This window comes from Melanotaenia boesemani, chromosome 16 (genome assembly GCF_017639745.1).
Source record: "Melanotaenia boesemani isolate fMelBoe1 chromosome 16, fMelBoe1.pri, whole genome shotgun sequence".
Taxonomy (NCBI): domain Eukaryota; kingdom Metazoa; phylum Chordata; class Actinopteri; order Atheriniformes; family Melanotaeniidae; genus Melanotaenia; species Melanotaenia boesemani.
Genome location: NC_055697.1, coordinates 4,020,490 through 4,042,923, shown reverse-complemented (window position 1 = coordinate 4,042,923; position 22,434 = coordinate 4,020,490). Strand labels below are relative to the sequence as shown.

General features: G+C 42.0%; 1 protein-coding gene across 2 annotated transcripts; it reads left to right on the top strand.

The window, feature by feature from the left end:
• The first annotated feature begins 1,657 nt into the window (after positions 1-1,657).
• Positions 1,658-21,778, top strand: cdk1 (cyclin-dependent kinase 1). Of its 2 annotated transcripts, XR_006013227.1 has the most exons (9): positions 1,658-1,744; positions 2,516-2,558; positions 3,328-3,484; positions 7,011-7,134; positions 7,205-7,375; positions 7,455-7,618; positions 8,005-8,146; positions 13,726-13,908; positions 21,762-21,778. XR_006013227.1 is itself a non-coding variant. In XM_042010222.1 (8 exons), exons 2-8 carry the CDS (start codon positions 2,522-2,524, stop codon positions 13,840-13,842), a joined length of 912 nt encoding a protein of 303 aa, XP_041866156.1. In that variant the 5' UTR covers positions 1,658-1,744; positions 2,516-2,521; the 3' UTR covers positions 13,843-13,969. The 2 variants fall into 2 exon arrangements, 1 of the variants encoding a protein (XP_041866156.1); XM_042010222.1 differs by lacking the exon at positions 21,762-21,778 and having other exon boundaries at positions 13,726-13,969.
• The last annotated feature ends 656 nt before the right edge of the window (positions 21,779-22,434 follow it).

Genomic DNA, 22,434 nt, shown 5'->3' with positions numbered 1-22,434 from the left:
TGTAGGATTATATTGATCAGCTCAGTATATTGTGTGATACACTTCGGCCTATTTACATGGTGGAATGTTTCTCATATAACAAAGTAGAGATAGAGGCTTTGGACACCCACGCACATGAAACTATTTTAATAACTGAAGAAGTTGGTGTGCAAACTCTGTGAGTCTCCAGTCACACACACAGGTCCAGACAGAAGAGCAGTGACTGAGAAGAGGAAACTCTGCCTAACAACAGAGGCAAGCCAACCTGGAGTCAGATTTTGGGTGCAGTGGGGTCGCCTCCTGGCCTTGGACCTGCATAAAACCACCAGGCCTCTAGTTAAGTTTTGTTCTTCTCCTCGTGAGCAAAGACACATTTTTTGTCTGCTTGCTAGTGAGAACAACCAGAGCTCTGCACCAGCACATTCAATTTCTGTAACCTGAATTGGGATAATAAATCTTTTGAATGAAATTTACTGTTTTCTCTCCTGATTATTCCCAAATCAACGAACACGTGAATACTTGACCAGGTAAAGCCTAGGATTCAACATAACTCACAAAACTTTGTTCTGCTGTGTCTGCCTTCCTGCAGCACCACCAGAAACGGTAATGCTCCTCATATACAACAGCTGCAGGGAACCAATCACATCACCTCCCCTCAGGACTCTGATCTGCTCAGCTCTCAGCAGCTCAGAGTCCTCTGGATGTTCCCAGGTCCTCATCTACTACAGGCAGTTTATCAATTCTGGGCCTTAATTCCACAGCTGCTTCCAATCTGCAGGATCACAGAAATATAGCGTACCATAAACATGAGACACATGTAAAATCAAAAACACAAGCTGATGTTTCAGAAAGGAAAACATAGTGGAATCACTACCTGACATGCAGGAGAGGAACATAGTCCTCATCAGAGCTGTCCTTTGGTCAGATCTGAGTTCCTTCTTCAGACTCAGACGACGCTGCAGTTCTGTGATAAACGGACAGAGATCAGAAAAAGAAAACATCACTGTAAGTTACATAAATATAACATAAATTCTAGTGTTTGTCCTCCTCAAGGTCCATCAGTCCCACATCCACACTGTAAAAACAAGACGATAAAACAAAGATGATGAACAGTCTCTGCATATTATATGTATGTAAATATATATATATATATAGATAGATAGATAGATAGATAGATAGATAGATAGATAGATAGATAGATAGATATTCACTGAAGAATGTGAAAATATATGTATGTGCATTAAATATACATATATATATATGTGTGTATATATATATATATATATATATATATATACATATATATATATATATATATATATATATATATATATATATATATATATATATGTATGTATGTATGTATGTATGTATGTATGTATATTTAACGCACATACATATATTTGCACATTCTTCAGTGAAAATTTTCGTATGTATTTGTACAAAAAAAGTTTGAAGTTGTTCCATTAAAAGCTCATTTTAAAGGAACAAAATCTTTTTTGGGTCCGTTGCTAACGGAAAACTCTCCAACTTCCCACGGCCAGTGAACATATCCGACCGGCCCAACCAGACATGCGCGGGTTGTCTCCCGCTCTGACCACATGGCAACCTTCGTGTCTCTGATTGGCCGTTTTGAAAAAGATGACGTTCGCTCATTGGTGCATTTTGAACCGGCCTCGCACTGTGGGGAATTCAAAAGAGTTTTTCTGCATACCAGCAGCAGTCTTCACGGGAGTGCGTAGGTCGAAAAACGAGATAAAGAAAGGTATTTATTTTATTTATTTACTTTTTGACCACTTCATACGTAAGTTATAGATTTTTGGGTCTGGTTGAGGATACCCACAAATCCACTTTTCTATCTGATTATAGAAAGCTTGTCAGTTGTGAAATCAGTACGGGACGGGACGGTTTAGCATCGTGTAAGCTAACGTTGGTGACTCAGAAAAATGGCGATATTGACAGCTGGTCATTCAGTTAATCTTTGTATGGTACGGTCGCTTTGGTAAAAGAGGTTAAGTAACTTAGTGCTACAGCAGTCACGGCAGACAAGGCCAGACTAGTTTGTTTTACCAGGTTGAAATGCAGTAGTTAGTTTGCAGTAGTTAGTGTCTGCTAAATAAAGCTGGACTATAACAACTGCGTCTCTTCAGAGTGAAATTTTTGTCCGTGTCTAAAATTTGTACGAGCTAGTTAAAAAGTAAATATCTGCAATATTTTCCAACAGAACAATATCTTGCTATAGGAGAATATTTCAGGGGCATGTAGCACATTTTTGTAGGGGATTACGCCGACGTTTAGCTGTGTTCCTCCTTCCACAGAAACACCATCCTTACAGGTTGTAGCCCGTTGGAAAGATGGCTAATCAAGCTTTCCAGTGATGTATAATACAAGACAAACTGGTTTTATTAAATGGGGGAAATAATCCACTGTACACAAATGTCCTTACTTTTTGTGCTAGTTTAGAAGCTTCCAGAAGGGAAATGATTGCTTTTGCATGTGTAAATGACTAAAATGTGTGTGTTCTCCTTTCTTTCAGGTGATAATGGAAGATTACTTGAAAATAGAAAAAATTGGAGAAGGTTGGTCTTGCTGCATTATTCTGTTAAATAATGAAACTTTTGGACCTTCGTTCCAGCCAGACTCGGGTCTTTTAGTTGAACCCAGAGCAGGTTTCAGTGTTTTATGTAAAAACAAGCCAGTTTTCTGGGTAGCTTAAATTATTATTCTACATAAGAAACAGATTTGATTTTATCTTTCCTTCTGCATTCCAGTTGCAGTGTCAATAATTTAGTTTTATTTATAATTTCGTGGCTTGTCCTTCTGATCCTCCCGTCTTGCTGCTTTGCTCTGTAATTTCTCCACTGGGGACCATTAAAAGTCGTATCTTCTTCCTTCTGAGGAAGGACTTTTGAAACTCATAGATATTTATTCGGATTTCATTCTGTCTCATAAAGGAGAATGTTGTTGCCTTCATGTCCAGATCATGCGGTAAAATAACTGGTGCAGATAAAGGAGGATTAAAAAGAATAAAAACCTTTACCTGTAGCAGGGGTCTTCAGCATCCACCAACACATACAGAAATGGGACCAGGACCGTCATACAACAGAATGAGCAGAGCTGTGAAGTTATAGCTTGGTGAAAATGATATGCAGGCTTGTGTCAAGGAGAAACTTAAAAACACCTTCAGAAAGCTGGAAAACGTTTAAGCCATTTGGGATCAGGAAGTCTGCATAATGAAGTGACCATTAAGAGCACAATGACGTCTGGTGATTATCGTGTCCTCCAGCAGTGGAAATACGTACGAGTTTCTGTGTGATTGCACTGAGTGCTCATTGCCATGTTTTCCAGGTACCTATGGAGTGGTGTACAAGGGAAGGCACAAGGCCACCGGGCAGGTCGTGGCTATGAAGAAGATCCGTCTGGAGAGTGAGGAAGAGGGTGTTCCCAGCACCGCTGTCAGGGAAGTGTCTCTGCTTCAGGAGCTGAAACATCCCAACGTTGTACGGTACGCTGCTTTTTACATGATAAATGGACTTGTACTTATACAACGCACATACAGCAGGGTGTGAATGTGTGTGTGTGAATGGGATATGTAGTGTAAAGTGCTTTGAGGGGTCAAACTGACTGGAAAAGTGCTATATAAGTACAAGTCCAAAATCACCTTCTCAATAACAGGTTGGTGTTTATAAGGCTCTTTCCGACTGTAGGAACCTTTTGCAGTTCCTATAACCTTTTCAGGAACCAGGCCGTTTTTTCGCGCATTCCGACATATAGGAACTAGGGACCAAAGCCCCCAGTTCCTATAACCATTTTAGTTCCTGCTCCGAGGCAGGGTCTGAACGGGGTTCTATAGGAACCCTCATGACGTAGGTGTTTGGTGACTGGTAGCTACGCCTCTTGCCAGATTTCCGCATTTTGTGTCCCCGCCACATTTAAAAAACACGGTTGCACATACGGACAAAAACAACAACAGAGCAAGCGATAAATGGACCGACGAGGAGGTCGAAGCTCTTCTGACCGTCTACGCCACAGAGGATCTTCAGAGAGGTTTTGAAGGTTCGCAGCAGAATATAAAAATATTCCTGACGATCAGCTCTCAGTCAGAGAACGCGGGATAACGCGAAGCAGCGCACGTAGAAAACTCACACAAGACTACAAATAAATTAAGGATCATGACAACCGAAGTGGGACGAACCGAAAAAACAGTAAATTCGACAGCTTGTACCACCGACATGTTTACTTGGGCAACGCCGCAGCAAATGACTCCTGTGTGTGGCAGGAAAAGCCAGTATGATATGCAGCATATACACACATGTAAATAGTTATTTTTGCTCTGCTGTATTCATTATTAAAAAAAAATAAATGACTTTGCAAAGAGTCTGAAGTATTCAGTTTGTGTCTGTTAGATGTGCTTTGGCCACATCTATAAAATATTAGCTAATAAAAATATTGAGTAGTTATTAAATTATCACAGCTTTGAAATATTAAATAATCCATCTTTGGTCGCTACATTTTAAGTCTTATCCTGGGTGTAAATTACATTAGTTTATCAACTTTATAATATGCTCCATATCACAGAACAAAGTTTATCATGTTTAACCAAGATCTGACACAAATTACACACCTGTAAACATTTCACCACCCTTTTTATATTTTTACCTTCATATACGCTAAATCTGTGTGACTATGTCCTCATAATTCTAAACCATAAGTCAGTCACAACCAACCCTTCAGTGACGGATTACTCCTCCATCTTTCTACTGATGATTCCATAAAACACACAAAGCTTAAAGCAGATGATGAGATCTTTATTTTGCACATAACACAAAAAAATGAAGAAAAAAAAAGAAATGATGCATTTTCTATGGAACATTTTCTCTTTAAATGTGTACATCATGTATACATGTATGTTCTGTCTGTTGAACTTCCAGAACATGATGCTTATTATGAAGAGGTGTGTTGTGATTAGCTGGAAGGCAGGAGGTGAAGCATCCAGGCTGTTCTCCATCTCCTTCAGTATCTGCAGCAGGTGGTTGTGTCCATCCTCTCCAGTGCAGCTTCAGGCGGCCACAGATGTATTGAAATGTCTCCCTGGACATACAGAAATGCTCTATCTACTGCTCATCGGTAAAATTGAGAACAACCTTTTCCCACTAGTTATCAGCTTTGCTCCGGACCAGCCGGACGGTGAGGAGGTTCAATGAGCTGCAGCAACGTCTGAAACGCAGAACACGAGTTACAATAAACCCGCCGTCTGAAATATTTACTCATAAGACACGTATACAATCGGCGCATGTTTAATAAGTTAAACTTACACGTCGTCTCCTTTGTCTGCGGCGGATCTCCTGCCGCTGGATTCTTCATCTTCTGACTTTCAGGAGCCTTCCAGCCTCGACGTGAGACGCCTGATTTTATAGTCCATTAGTAACATCTCCATCAAGCAGAGCATCAACACTACGATCTCTTCCTTCTCCATATTAGCTTGCCTTGTTTTGTTTTTAGTGGGTTTTGTTTTGTTGTTATGTGGCGCTAAAGTCACTCATCACTGTCGCAGACGTATGCGTCACATCAGTCCCGCTACCGCCCCCAACTCATGTGCGAATGCAACATGAAACGGTTCCCCTGGAGAAGAGCCGTTCATAGAACTAAGACAGTTATTAGAACTGCGTTCTTAGAACTTCTCTGTCGGAATGCGCCTTATGTTAGGAATGCAGCGACCTGATATCGGTAATGAAAAAAATTCTAGATCGGGTATCATGACAGTGGGCTCGACCCATAGGTGCAGATCTATGAAGAGTATCTAGTGCGCTTTGAGTGACATCATGTGCTAACACGGCACCATGCAGAGCCTCAGCTTTGTTTTCAAGTGGAGCGAAAGGACCAGCCGACTGCAGCGTTTCTACCAGTTCACCCACTTTCAACAGCTACGTGGAAAAGCCGCGCGGTGAAGGAGGAAGCTGGAGAACCCAGTCTGTGGAAAAGCTCCACAAGTGAAGCAGTTGTTTCATTCACAGCTTTTAGTGGATGTTTAATTTCAGGGCTGAAAGGATTCCTGCACAGAGCTGGGAGTGTTTGCACCAAAAAAGAAAAACAAGACTATTTAATAAGTTAGTGTGGACTGTTGTCATGTTGTTCATCTACCAACAAAGTGAGATGAACGCAGCTTTACTCTCTGACCAATCAGAAGCTGAGCTGGTTGAGATCCAGCTGCAGGTTAAATGTGCGTAGACCATGGATCGGTGCGTAGAGCAGAGGCGCTAATTAACAGCTGGAAATGTTAAATAAAACTACCATCAAGCTACGTCAGCTTTATCGGAGAGATGGAGGGAAAGCTAGTGAAGCTGGTTATTATTGGTTATTTACACCACACACATACACTATCTGTCAGCTGGTGGGCGTGTGCACCCCTGCGTGTACATGTGCCATTAGGGGGTGGAGAAGTGTGAAAGTGTGACCTCCCATCATTTAGATAAGAGAAGTATCATCAGGTTAGAGCTAATCAATAATTAAATGCACTAAACCATTGGAAAAAAGCTGATTTCTGTTCATTTACATCTACCAACCAAGCTGGTGGAGCCGCTGTTTTTCCCTCCCTTTCAGCCACTTTTTTATTTATTTTACATTGGATGGTACTTCCTCACTGAATTATTTGATTGATTAATTAATTATTCGTACATGTTGATCAAAGTTGAGCTATTGTTTGTTCCAGTTTCTGGACTTGATGATCTTACACTGGTGTTCTCTGCTGAACCAGGAATCAGGCGTTCACTCATTACACCGCTTAGTCCAGTTCAGGGTAACGGGGAAGAAGGAGCCTATCCCAGCAGTTAGCAGGGGAGAGGCAGTACACCTGGACAGGCCGCCAGTGAACTTTTAACCTGGATGGTCCAACCTCTCCCCAGCTGGGGCTTGAACCAGCGACCTCCTTGCTGTGAGGCAGTGGTGCTAACCACCCTGCAGCCCTTGGACCAGCCATTTAAGCTGTATTTGATGACATATGAACTGTGTCTGAACTCTTGTTTCTGTTCCAGCCTGCTGGACGTTCTGATGCAGGAGTCCCGTCTCTACCTCATCTTTGAGTTCCTGTCCATGGACCTGAAGAAGTACCTGGACTCCATCCCGTCTGGCCAGTACATGGACCCCATGCTCGTCAAGGTAACCAGCAGAACCTCATGGTGGAGATTTTCTCATCTCTTCCTGTCTCATGGGTATGTCCTCTCCGTAGAGCTACCTTTACCAGATCTTGGAGGGAATTTATTTCTGCCACTGTCGTCGAGTTCTCCACCGGGACCTGAAACCCCAGAACCTCCTGATAGACAACAAAGGAGTCATCAAACTGGCCGACTTCGGCTTGGCTCGGGCCTTTGGTGTTCCTGTCCGGGTCTACACCCATGAGGTAAAGCCAGTGATTGTAGATCAGCCCTGCAGTGGCAGCGACAGCTTCTATAAGCAGCTAATGAAACCTTGTCTCTCAGATTGTGACTCTGTGGTACCGGGCTCCAGAGGTCCTTCTGGGTTCACCCAGATATTCCACCCCTGTCGATGTGTGGAGCACTGGGACCATCTTCGCTGAGCTGAGCACGAAGAAGCCCTTGTTCCACGGAGACTCGGAGATAGACCAGCTCTTCAGGATCTTCAGGTAGAATTTAAAATGGAGAAAATCCAGGAGTGAGACATCTGCACCGGTCTGACTCCAGAGTAAAACCTGCTGCCCTGAAACACCCAACCTTACAGGAGCTCCTTCCTGAAACCCAAACTGATTTATTTAGGGTTTAGTTGTGTAATGTTCCCTGCTGTTCTGGTTCAGGTAAAACTTTCTTTCTTTTATGTAAGGAGGAGCCCAGACGTTCTACAAATCCTCTCACATCTTAGTTTCTCATACAGGAGGAAAGTATTTTCATTTAGATTTTTAATTGGCCAACTAGTTGAAGAAGAATGCCATGATTGTTATAATTAATGGGGAATGTTCCTCCCGGTCAGCCTCCTGCTGTCTGTTCTTACGGAGGTCTGTTGTGATGTTACCAGGACTCTGGGAACCCCGAACAACGAGGTGTGGCCAGAGGTGGAGAGCCTTCCTGACTACAAAAACACTTTCCCTAAATGGAAGTCTGGGAACCTGTCGTCCATGGTGAAGAACCTGGACCAGAACGGTCTGGACCTGATGGCAGTAAGTGTGACGACGACTCCTTTATTCACTTTCCTGGAGAAGCTAAATATCAGCTTGTTTCCACCATGAGGACCTGAAAGCAGTTCTAAAGGAATCATGTAGCTTGAAGCCGGTCATGTTTCCAGAAGCTGCGCTTCAGAAAACCAAAGCTTCCTGCTAATAAGCCTGAAGCGGCGCACATAGAGCTGGTTTTCTTTTTACTTTGCTTTAATTGTACTTTTCTTTTTAAAGCAAAACAATACAGCAATGTTAGAGACACTTCGGAAACCATCTTTTAAAGAAAACAAACCTGTAAAATGTGTAAAAATGTCCATTTTTCCTTTTTTCCTGGCGTGGTTCTTCCTGAGTCCTGAATCTGTGGGCCAGGATCTCCATTTACAGCTCGTAGTTGGTTCTGATCTGCACCATGTTTTAGTAATAGTGTTTTACAGGCTACTAATAATATTTTTATTAAATATCTATAATTTTTATCAACATTATTTCCCATACAACCAAAATACATCGCCCAACATGTAGGGATTGCGTAGCCTGATATCTCAGCAGTTACTGAGTCAACATGGTCCCAGTGTGACCAGAAGACTGATTTACGTTAACACTCCACATGCTCTCCAGCAGGGCTGGATTCTGGATGCATATCCAGCTGGGATTTTAGGAGTCAGGAAAAATGGAAAATGGATATTTTTCCAGCAGGGTTGCCTCCAGATTCTTGAGGAAGGAGTTGGATGTTGTGTAAGACAGGAATTCCTCGCTCTTTCTCCCATGTCTGTTTCAGATCTACCAGTTCTGAGCTCTCCCACCCAGTAAATGTCTGTAGAGGGAAGATGTAGCTCTGTACTTTTTAGAGTGATGTGGTCCAGCATTTCTACACATTCATCATCATTAGGATCCGTGTTACTCCGTCCTGGATGTAGCGAACGTGGTCCTGATTGGTCAAGTCAAACTCCTCCTTTAGTCCTTACAACTGTTACAGCATCCATCCTTCGTACACACACCCAGCTGTTACCCCGTGTACCCAGGGTAAAACCCTTATTATATGCAGGCCCCTGAAGTAGCGGCAGTTCCTTTTCTATATACAGTAGTATGTACTGCATACAGTAGTACCAGCATGTAGTGTCTACTGCATACAGTAGTACCTGCAAACAGTAGTATCTGCATACATTAATACCTGCATAAAGTAGAACCAGCATGTAGTATGTACTGCATACAGTAGTATCTGCAGCATACAGTAGTACCTGCAAACAGTAGTACATGCATGGAGTAGCACTAGCATGTAGTATGTACTGCATACAGTAGTAATTACTGCAAACAGTACTACCGGCATGTAGTATGTATTGCATACAGAAGTACCAGCATACAGTAGTACCAGCATAAATGCTGTGACCTGTGTGACCATGCACTAATGTGTGTGTGTGTGTGTATTTATATGTGTGTATAAAATACGTACATATACGGTGTATGTATAGAGTGCAAAAATACTCCCCTCCCCACCCAAAGTATTTTTACCATTACCTTGTAATTATAAACAACTGAAACACACGGGATCTGTGTTCACTCTGGTTGGGCTGTGGAAGCGAGTCAGGGGTGGGCGTGACACAGAGCGCACTGAGATTAATGAGGGAAAACCGGCGGTGTGAACAAGGGGGTCAGTGTGTCTCAGCCAGGTGATGGAGGCCTCGCAAGGCAGAGCAGTTTCGTGTGCAACCTGCCTCCCTGCCTGACAACATTGAACGCAGAATGGATGATAACGGCATCATCTCTGCTGCCGCGGCTTTTAATCCATCGAACTCGCCCTCTGATGAAGACGAACGCATCCTCTACGTGATGAGAAACTTCTCGCCATCCACAAAATTCTTGCAATTGAGGTTACAACCAGTTCCATCCTCCTGAAGGAGTTGCGTTAATTTAAATGTCATAGTCGCACAGGAGAGAACAAGCAGAAAGTTCCACCTGCTGTCTCTACGCTCCCAGTGTCCACAGCCGGGTGTGAACAAGGTTTCAGTGTGATGAACAGCATTCTTACCAGTGGCAGAAACAGAATTAATGTGTCCACACTGAACAATCTGATTTTCATTGCTGTAAATGGACCAAATGTTGTCTCCTTCCTGGCCTTCAAATTTGCAGAGATGTGGTTGAAGCAGGGTCACTATGCTGCTATTGATCCACCCACCAGAAAGCAGAAAAAAGGCTGTGATGCTTTATCAGAGCAGGCTGTGTTTGTAGTGACCTATAGGCTACCCAGTTAACCACAAAAGAAAAAATAACATTTTGACAGCACATTGTGGTAGGCTTTGTCCTACAGTGGGGATCCAAAGTTTGGGCACCCCTGATTAAAATTCATTGTAATGTGTAAAAAGAAGCCAAGGAAAGGTGGAAAATTTTAAGTTCAATATAATGAGCAAATATTTCTGCAAATGCAGGGGTTCAGTTCTAGTTTTAAAAAAAAGAAAGACCCTACTGCCGTGGTTATATAACCTGAGTTAAGCAAATTTACAGAACAAACAACCATTTCTAGCCTGTTATACTGTTGGTCCGCTGTTGTGGTCATTTTTCTCAAAATCATCAAAATGTTACTCAAAATTATCAGAATTAATGGTTTCTCACTACAACAGTAATCTCCATACTCGTCTGAATACTCATGCTCCACTGAAAACCAGATCTGTCTCTTCGACCCCCTCTTCACCCTGGTTTACTCCTGCCCTCCGTCAGCTCAAATCCCAAAGACAACTGGAACGACTACAACAAAACTGGACTCACTATACACAAAGAAATGTACAATAATCATGTAATGCTATACAAGGACAGTCTCTCCTTACCAAAATCCGCTTACTACTCTGGTATAATTCAGTCCAATCAATACAACTCCAGAACTCTCTTCTGTCTCACCAATAACACAAAGCCGCCTGACTCTCTTCCCCACCACATGCAATCCACTGGCTTCTGTAACTCACTTATGTCTTTCGTTGTCTCCAAAATCTCTGACATTCACCAACATCTGGCCTGATGGGGAGCTGCAGTCTCTGGAGTGGACTTCACCACCTCCTACTCATCCCCCATAACGACATTCTCCAGTTTTATTCTCCCCTCCATCCAAGCCATCTCTGAATTTATCTTCAAATCCAAACCCTCTACCTGTCAGCTCGATCCAATCCCTACAGCTCATGTTAAAACCTGCCTCTCCTCATTTGCTCCCCTCATCACCAACATCATTCACTCCTCCCTAATCTCTGGAACCGTCCCTCTTGCACTCAAAACCGCTACCGTCACACCAATCCTGAAAAAACCTGGCTTGGACCCCCCTAATTTCAAAAACCTTCGTCCGATTTCCAATTTACCCTTTATTTCCAAAATCCTCAGTCTGTTGCTTCTCAACTTCATAACCATCAAGGGCTCCAGACTAACTTTTTTTTTTTTTTTTTACCAGGAACACAGCGCCCCCTAACTTATAGTTTTAAGAGCACAAGCAGAAAATTTAGGGCACACACTGAAATCGCCTAGCATAGTAAATATTCACATTTCCTCTCATTTTCACTGTATTAGTGATAAATACTTGAACAATAAATTCAGAAATTACAATGTTTACAATTCACATATTTATGCAGTTGACATACCAGAAAAAATACACCTTAGTGGCCACACTAATACAAAACACGTAGGCATAGAACTTGCCAAATCAGATCAGATTTGATGATTTGATTTTCATTTTGTAATCGAAACAGAACGACAACTTTGTCCCCATCATCCCCCACAGGACATGGTATGACTGGTCCATGTAGTTCCTGGTAATAAGCAGCTTCAGGGACTGATGCTCCTCTCCAGCCACTGTTGCCACTCCTCAGTAAGAAAAGCAGCTATTGGCTGTCCTAGAAGTCGCTAATTAGCATAATCAGCCTGGTACATATAGTTATAATGGATGCAGCCATAAAGAGGGATGTAGTGGGAAAGGCAAAAAAAATGATAAAAAGACAACCTAAAAATGTTTAGAACATCAAAATGAATAAAATAAATAAATAATATTTTCTTTATTTTTTAGTTCAGTTTTTTTAAGTGTATTTTGTTTTTAATTAGTAGTCTTTCACATTACACAACACTTTTAACTTTTTAAAAATTTTGTCCACACTCTTCATTAACAGATGTTACTGTGACAGTAAACCAGCGCAGGATCCTCCAGCAGCAGCTTTGTACGTTTCATTTTCAGCCTGGTCATGAAACAGAGGCGAATGTCGTCTGAATGCAGCTGCTGCGAGATGACCAAGCCTCGTATGAGAGGGTCTGCACAGCACCGCTCCTCGTTGGGAAGATAAACTACCTTCATTCACCTCAGTCTCCAAAAGTCTCCAATAACGCCAGAAAAAAGTCGCTAGATTTGTCTTTAGTTGCTTTTTTTAAAAAATCGCTAGAGGGGTCTGAAAACTTGCTAAATATAGCGACAAAGTCGCTAAGTTGGCAACACTGAATAATAATAAATTCCCACCAGACCCGCCTCTTTCCACACATAAGCCAATCACTGAGGTCGTTCGTCCCCACTCACACGCACATTGGCTGTCGTCTTTGTTGGTGTTTTTCTCTTTTTCTCGTGCTGAAGTTGGTTTGAGTCGGCAAACCAGGAGCTAATTTGGACATTAGTGTGATCTACTGGGCTAAAGCGGGGAGCAGAAGTTTGTTAGCGATAAAGTAAATAAAATTTTAACTACTACAAGAAAAAGACCGGCAAATGTATTGGTCGCCATTGTAGAGTAGATGAAAAATTCACTCGCACTGTCTCACATTTTGGTCGCAAAATGCGACCATTTGGTCAGTCTGGAGCCCTGTCATCTTATCACCAACAATATTTATGAGCAGTTTCAATCCAGTTTCCGTCCCCTTCACAGTACTGAAACAGCATTCCTCAAAATCTCCAACCTTCTCATAGCTTCAAATTCTGGTTTGATATCCATTCTCATCCTTCTTCCTCACAGCAGCATTTGATACCATCTCTCACAGTAGTCTCCTTGACAGACTGTCATCCATCGGCATCGATCACGTCAATAAAATCAAGGAAATGATGTGATTTATTTTATACATTAAAACAAATGACTAAATCACAGGCATCATTACTGTCATTTATACCATGGTCTGGGTGAATACTCGATTCTGATTGGCTGGAGGGCAGTGGACACCTATGAAAGTTCCGGTCAAATAGACTTATTGCTGTAAATTATTGCGCTGACTAAACGGTAGTTGGTAACCGTGGCAACAGAAACTCCGACGCCAGGCTGCGGACACGCCAGATCAGAGCACCGTGCAGGCTTATTGAACGATGTAGGAAACTATGGACCGTGTGGGTGGGGCAAGGAGCTTTAGAGTTGATTCTGATTTATAAACGGAAACAGGTGTGGGACGTTCATGTGCACGCTTTTATAAATCTTAAAATAGAAGTGTGCAACATTTCCTTTCCTGTAGTTTGCTTTGCTATGCAGTTTTATAAATGAGGCCCCTGGTGATGACCCTCTAACATAGGCATTTGTAACTGACTGAGTGAAGTGGACTCCTTCAGATCTCTGTAAAGCTAACAGTCCTCCCCTTGTCTCTTGTCTCGGTAGAAAATGTTGATCTACAACCCTCCGAAGAGGATCTCTGCCCGTGAGGCCATGACACACCCATACTTTGATGACTTGGACAAATCCACCCTGCCTGCTGCCAGCATCAACAAGATCTAGAGCAGATTCTCTCCTCATCGGAAATCCTTTATCAGTTATTATTCTGTAAATACTTCTGTGTGTGTGGAAATGGTTGCAAACCGTGAAGTTTCAAGTCTTTTCAATAAAACTGAACTTTGTGTGATGATCTGAGTCTGATTTATTTAATTTTAACGACTCCAACCCAAATTACTCAACTTCCACCGTTTCCGAGCAAAACCGTCTCTACCTTAATGTTCCGTAAAGTTTCCATTTCTCTGTCTGAAGATGTCTGAAATCTGATTGGACACCTTAGGTACTACCTCAGGTGATTGACAGGTCCCTGGTGAAGGACAGAAGCATCTTTCCAGACCTGCATGGATCACCAGTATCTGCACCAGTGTAAAGTAAATATTAAAGCAGTTTCCTGATTATTTATCCTTTAAACTGCTGGTCCATCAGAGGACAGACTTTAACCCTTTAATGTCCTGCTCAGCCATTTGGTAGAGCACATTTTGAGTTTACTATATTTACTATATCTTAATGGAAAATGCATTGAACTCAACTCAAACCTGTTTGGGTCATCTCTACAACTTGGTTGAGGTATGTAATGCTTAAAACAGCCACTAGAGGGCACTCTATTTTTTGGCAAGTTGGAAACTAAAAAATCACTCCTCACATGTGGACTGTTTTGGGCTATAATTTAAAAGGTAATCTTAGTTTTCTAACATATATCATCTAACATGTTACTTAAAGAAAATGTGTAACTTGCAGCAACAAGAAAACAACCTATAAGGGTCAAATAATTTTTTAAAAATGTGCTCGACCAGACAGTTGAGTTGTCACTTTATGGTAAACTTAGGCGTGGAGTGACAACTCAACTGTTTGGTAACAGTTTAGTGAAATTATGCTAATTTCAATAAAATTAACTATTTTCTATGGAATAAAAACACTTCTGTTTAAACACTGTTATGTTACAATTATAGATTTATTACACGTAAATTTTTTAATATGGTAAATGGAATTATATAGCGCTTTTCCAGTCAGTTTAACCACTCAAAGCGCTTTACATTACTTATCACATTCACCCATTCACACACACACACCCCCGATAGGAACATCGGGAGGCAACATGGGGTTAAGTATCTTGTCCAAGGACACTTCGACATGTAGTCAGTGGAAGCCTGGAATCAATCTGCCTACCTTCCAGTTGAAAGACGACTGCTCTTCCTCCTGAGCTACAGCTGTCCCAGTATGATGGTTGCATTTATCTAACAAACATGCTGACATTTATATATAATGGTGTATCTTTTCCCTTTTTCTTATTTTGTGTTTTACAAATAAAAGATGGATACTAAATCATTTTATGGTTCAAGGCCATGGAATTTCCTGGCCCTTGTACCAAAAGATCCTCAGACTCTGAGGCTGATTTGAGCGATAATGATGATGACATAATTGGGGATCCTGATTATCTGCCCAAACAAGCAGAGGTGGTTGGGGATCTTTCCACTGAATTTATAGATGAGGAAGAGATGCCCTCCACGAGCACGTCTGCTAAGAGGAAGAAAAAAGGTAAAAATAGTCACAGAAGAGCTGAATGACACGCCTAGGTCACCCCCAGGCTCAAAGAAGAAGAAAATGTCAGAAAGGAAAGAAAAAGATGCCAGGAGAATCTGGAAGCATGTAGATATTGAGGAATTCCAGGTTCCTGATTCCAATTTTGCACCCCTTGATGCTGTCAAGACACCCTTTCAGTATTTCAAAATGCTCTTCACTGGTGAGATGATTCAACATATTGCTCATCAAACCAATCTGTACTCTGCCCAGGAGTTGGTGAATCCAATCAAGACTAACCCTAATGAGATTGAAGTCTTCCTGGCTATGCTACTTTTAATGGGTGTTTTCGACTTCCCGGCCATGGAGGACTACTGGCCCCCTGGATCTCGTTTCAACTTAGTTAGCAGTTTATTTGTATAGCACATTTCATGAACAGGACAATTCAAAGTGCTTTACATACAACAAAGGCAATACAGATATTTAGAAATAATATAATATTTGTAGGTATTAAAATTATAAATTATTATACATTTATAATAATGTTTAAGTTAGCTTTACCATAAAGCTACATCTCAACTATTTGGTAGAGACCTATATTTAAAAAACAGGAGGGTCTATCAAAAATGTTTATTTTTATTTTTGTTATTAGTGACCCAATAACATAAAAAGTACACAAAAGAAAATTTTACATTGTTTTTTTTCTTGGAGAGAACATTAAAGTTCTGCTGCTGGTCTAGAAAGCTCTGAATGGTTTAGGACCAAAATACATCAGTGACCTCTTGACCCAGTATGAACCTACCAGAACCCTCAGGTCATCTGGTTCCAGTTTCTTATCAGTTCCCAGAGTCAGAACCAGACATGGAGAAGCTGTGTTCAGCTTCTATGCTCCACATGCCTGGAACAAACTCCCAGAAAGCCTCAGATCAGCTGAAACACTCAGTTTATTTAAATCCAGGTTAAAGACCCACCTGTTCTCTGCTGCATGGAACTAGTTTTTATTTAGAGTCCAGATCTGCATCTGGTTCTTTAAGCTGGAATCTTTACACTTGATCATGTTTTAATGCTGTTTTTTTCCTTACTGGAACTTTATTTCTTGCGTTTTATCTATTTTATTTTAGCTTTTTCTTTGTTTTTGATCATTTTATTTCTTTTAATCTTTTGGTTTTACATGAAATGTGCTATACAAATAACTTTGCCTTGCCTTTAAACACGTTGACATGGCTGCACATTCTAGTAGAGATTTAGTTCCTGTGCAGGTACAACTGCTAATTTTGTGTAAGGATAATAAACGAATGTTAGCATAAAGCTATGCTAGCACAAGATTAGCTTTAAGTTAATGTGGGGAAACCAGCTCATATTTAGTTTCCAGTGAACGTATTTAGGGGCGACACAACTCAGTTCAAGATTTTCATATTGGAGCTGAAAATTAACTATAAATATGCTCACAGAGAAGCTTAGTATCCACGTTACTTAACACATTTATGTATTTAATTATCATTTGAATTATTTAATGACACATTTAAGTAATTATTTAATAATATATTTAATTAATTCACTGTCACCTTACCTCCTCCATAAGCTAGTGCTACAGGATCCAGTTTCATTTAAACAGGAGGTTAGCAAGGATGCTAGTTGGTTTTAAAGTAGCTGCAGCATGAAAATGAGGAGGAATAGATCCTGGAACTAGTCTGGTTTAGTAGAGGAAGATATAAGAATGAAGAGGAAGGAGATCTTTCTGACTTTTAGTAAAGAGAAAGGACACAGATCAGACCCCAGACCCAGCATCAGCAGCCCCACAGCTCTCAATGTGGAGCTAGCCACATCAGGACCCAGTCTACCACCACCACCACACAGTAGACCAGAACCAACCCCTCTACTACCACATCAGGATCCAGTCTACCACCACCACACAGTAGACCAGAACCGACCCCTCTGCTACCACATCGGGATCCAGTCTACCACCACCACACAGTAGACCAGAACCGACCCCTCTACTACCACATCGGGATCCAGTCTACCACCACCACACAGAAGACCAGAACCGACCCCTCTACTACCACATCGGGATCCAGTCTACCACCACCACACAGAAGACCAGAACCGACCCCTCTACTACCACATCGGGATCCAGTCTACCACCACCACACAGAAGACCAGAACCGACCCCTCTACTACCACATCGGGATCCAGTCTACCACCACACAGTAGACCAGAACCGACCCCTCTACTACCACATCAGGATCCACATACTAAAACCAGGAACCACCAGCTTGCCCTCTTTGGACCTTTTCCAACTTGTTTCTGATCCAGATTGTGAAATTGTGAATAAATGATGAAGATTCTGAAACTGGCAAAAGAAAAGCTGAGTTCACTGGTCGTCCAGGAGAGAGGAGAGCCGGGCAGGTTAATTGTTTAGTCCTGGAGCTGAAGCTGTACCAAGACCACTTCAGGATGTCTGGGGCTATTCGAAGATCTGCTTCAGTAGCTAGCTCCTAGCTTGGAGCAGAGAAGCTAATTCAGAGCCTCCCTGCATGTTTCAGGTAAAACTTCAGTTTTCTTCCTTCTAACATTCCTGCTGGTGGTCTGGTAAACGCTGTCAGCTCTGCGCTACATGCTAGTTTACGTGATTGAACAGAAGGAGTCGCTCTTCTCCAGCCAATCGATATTCATGGAATATGTAGCATATTATTACTATACCAAGGTTTAATGCCAGCATCTGTCTGCCTGTTCATCTGTTTTAATAATCTATCACATCTGTTAATCTAAGAGGCACCGTTGCTTCTTCTGGTTAGATGTGAGACGGCATGTTTTAGGCTTTTTACGTGAACAAACAAAGAGGATTGAGGATAGGTGGAACCAGTGGCGGCTGGTGAAAAATATTTTTGGTGGAAAAACATTTTTCTGCCTAGTCCAGTATATAAGAATTCAAATCAAAAGTCAGACGATTACAACTTAACAGTAATAATTTAATATCCTTCTCACCATTTTCACAGATAAAGTAATTGAACAGTTTTCAAGTGTTGAATACTACATGCATGCTTTAGAAAGAAAGGGTATCAAATACAATAACTCAACAACAATGAAAGGGTATGAGCAGCCAAATCTATACAAATCAACACTGCGTCTGAGTGAGTCAGAGAAAGAAGTGCATGTTTGTGTTAAGGTGACTGTAATATGATAACTAGGTGGAGGAGATGGACAGGTCTTATTGGTACAGGAACTTTGCTCGTCTGTCTTTCTGAGTGGCAAATTTCTCAATGACTGGTGTTGAAATCAGGGATGTCCAGTGTTAGTTTTTTCTCTATGGAGGGCATAGCGTTGAGGTGGTCCTGTACCATAATATTCCTAAAGGAAAGTTTTTATCCTCTTTGAAGTTGAGAAGCAACTCTCTGATTCTGACGTTGTCATTGGTGCAGTGATCAGGATGTTAAAAAGGCTTACAATTTCTGTAAATGTGTCTTGAAGATTATTCTCCATCAGAACCTGAAAGAGAGCCAGTGCACCCCTGCAGCTCTGGGACTTTTTGTTGCTGTAGATCAGGGACAGCTCTGTTTTAGGTCTGGCCTTGTCCAGTGATGGATAAGCTTCCATCATGGTATCCAGTGCTGAATCTGGAAACTCCTTGTTGTGTGGTGGGAACACGTCTCCTTGCAGCAGAGTGGCACCAACCAGGTGTTTGGTGAAGGAAAACCTCTCCTTGGCATGGCACACCTATTACATGATATGTAATTTAAAAAATAGGTATGAATTAGGGTTTGACATTTTATTTTAAAAATAGGCTATAATTCTCCTTTCCTTTACTGAACAGCTATAATTGTGTAATAAGCCAACATGGTTTACGCTATATATTCATATAACATGACATGTATATTTCAGTCAGTAGCACTGTTTCAAATGGCCACCGTGGTGAAAAGTTGTTATCTTTCTATCCACTAGGTGGCAGCTGCAAAGGCTTACCTCCAATGCCAAAAATGCCTGAAAATTGGTTAACAATATAGGATACAAGACTGAAATTATAAGTTACTATATTTGAGCATTAGGCTACATCGAGTCTATTCAGAGAGAATTAACATCTGGATAACACTGTGCACAGATGCATAGCTACCTGATAGCCTGCATGCTGTCACTGAATCTCTGGACGAGTCCTGATATGTAGACAGAATTTATGTTTCTTCTCTGCAGCTGGCTATACAGCATGTCCACATGTGGCATTAATCTGTGAAAGAGGGCCAGGAAAAAACAGAAATCACCATCTTCACGCGTTCTCACATAGCCGCCAGCCTCTTTCTTTGTAGAGCCGTCATCTGTTCCAGATGGTCTCAACACACTTCACCAGTTCGGCCTTGTGTTCATACGCTGTGTTAACAGTGCGACTGTTGAAGTTCCAGTGTGTTGCTGATGAACTTGGAAAACGATGTGCCACCACCTCATCAAGCACTGCGGTTCTCTTGCTTGACTTGGAAAAAAAATGAAGAAAATCCCCCGATATCAGAAAAAAAGTGATTGATCTGTGGGATGTGGATTGTTGCATTACTAAGTTTAACTGGTGGGCATAACAGTGAACGTAGTAAGCATTTCCACAGGTGTCCTGGACCTTTTGCTGAACTCCTCCAGTGGCACCCCTCATCACTGATGCCCCATCATAGGCCTGGGCGATCAAAGTCTTTTCTTGTCCCTCGGGAAGTTCGTGCTGGCATTTGAGAGCTTAATAAACTCATAAAAATGCTGCTGGACATTGTGGGTTCTGTCAGTGTATCGTAGAACCAGGACTAACGGAGAGTGTGTGGAAATGTCAGTTGTTTCATCAGCTGTTTTTACTTCCTCCATGATTTTTCTTTCAGAACTGCCAGCAATACAGTCCAGTAACTCATTCTGTACAGTCTTTGAGGTGCCTCTAAAGACAGTTGCATTTTTAAGGTGTTCATTAAAGTCCCGGATAATGGACGCCATTAAATCTACTAAACCTCTGAAAATTCCAGGGTTTTCAGGAGTATCTCTTTCATGTTCATGCCCCCACAAAGCCAGTTCAAAGCACCACAAAATTTAATACAGTCTACGAGTTTTGATCAAATATGACGATTCTTATCAACCTCTTCATTGTGCCTTCTTACTGCAACGTGGTGTCCGTCATCCAGCTGCGCTGCTATGCTAATTTTTCCTAGCACAGCTAGCTTGATGCAGTTTTTCATATGAACTTTTGATCGTTCATGCTTCTTGATGGTTTGGAAAGATGTTTCAAGTCAGTTTGTCCTGACTGTGTCCAAGTTAAATCACATTTGTCACTTTTAAAAAGAATACAGGGGGAAAAGAAAAGTGGCTATTTCACAGCCTGTCAGCCACAACTTGCATTCGAACCAACTCCTGCAGAAACTTTCCTGTTAAACTTTACTTTTCTCCTTGGTCTGCTGGTTAATAATAAGGATCTCACCGAATTTGGTGGAAGTTGAACCCTGCTCGTTAAGTTCTCCATCAATGCACTGACTGACCGAACCACAGAAGCCTCTATTTTTTTAACCTCAAATCTCGCGGTAATATTTTAAGCGCCCCAAGACCATAAAATTCTGTGCCACTGATTGGTTATATATTTATTAATTTGCCCTGGCAGCAGTACAGAGCGCCCCATGACAGAAACTGTGGTAATTCACTGGTGAATGAATGTCAGTAGGTGGGAAATGTAGTTTATATATTTATTTATAGTTTATATATTTCATATTGCATGTAGGGACACACTAGGGGTGTGGTGCCCCAGTGGCAGGTAGATGCAAACACGCTGTCGTCCAGCCTCCTCAGTGTTTTAATTACGAAGGCAGTTTTCAGTTGTGTTGCAACCTCTGGTTGATGTGTAGTACAGATTGGTGGTTGTGGTGGACTTTAGGGGAAAGCCATCCAAGCTGGTACCGCCTCCATGCACCCCCAAGTCCGGGCTACGCCTTCTGCAGCTGTTGCTGCTGAGGCATGAAGCTCTACCTCCTCCGACCCTTTCCTGGCTGCCACCTCCCAGAGGAAAAGCATGATGTTAATGATAGCTGAGAAGGAGCATTGTGACCAACGTTGGTGTGTGCGCTGCAGGAGGATGCAAGTCCACCTAGATACAGCTGACAGCATCATCAAGGCCACTGCATGCTGCCTAAAGACTGGGACCAGAACCCAGAGACTGTGGAGCTGAAGCTGGTCTGAAAGGAGCCTGGGGGAAATCGAACATCTGCAGAGGCCCTGAGAGTCCAGGAAACCTGCTAATATTTAACTCCCCATCAGGACAACGTCAGTGGCAGTCTGGCCGAGTTCACCGCGGGTCGCCTTCCTAACAAAGTCCTGTTGTTGGGCTACAGTAAACATGTTCATTCCTGTGATGACCTGCCTCCTCTGCATTCAACCTCACACTTTACTTTGAGGATCACATGATCTGTGTGTGTGTTTGTGTACATGTGCTGAGCTCGGGGGGCGACTGTTTTTAATGTATGGAAAATGCTTTATAAATAAAATTTCATTACATATTTTTCAATCAGAAATGTAGCCTTGTCATGATGAAACATTTTCTTTATTTAATAATTGCATAAATACTAAATTTAATTAATATTTGAAACATTCAATAAATAAATAATTCAATAATTTATTTAATAAATAATTAAAACATTTGAATTTGGACTAGTTGGGAACCTTTAGGGAACAAGGGACTAGGGAAACTACCAGGTGGAAAAGCTCCTGCATTTTGTTTTCCAACCACAACTTAATCTCTGGGGAGACGCCTCATGGCAGGTTGGTGGACTCAGGAGATATGGGGTGACTCTCTGGAATCTGGAATCTTGCTGGGACAGCCAGGCACTCCACTTCCTTCCCTGGCCCTGCTGACGGCCGGAGGTCGGAATGAAAACATGGCGCACAAGTTCCAGGTGTGGACTGACCTGTCACGGAGGTCGGAACGAACCCGAACGGAACACTGCGTACACGCTCCCGGTGTGGACTGAGGCCGGTGGTCTGAATGAAAACATGGCGCACACGCACCCGATGTGGACTGATCCGCCACAGAGGTCGGAACGGTGCGCACACGCCCCCGGTGGAAATTAGGCTGTTGAGCCC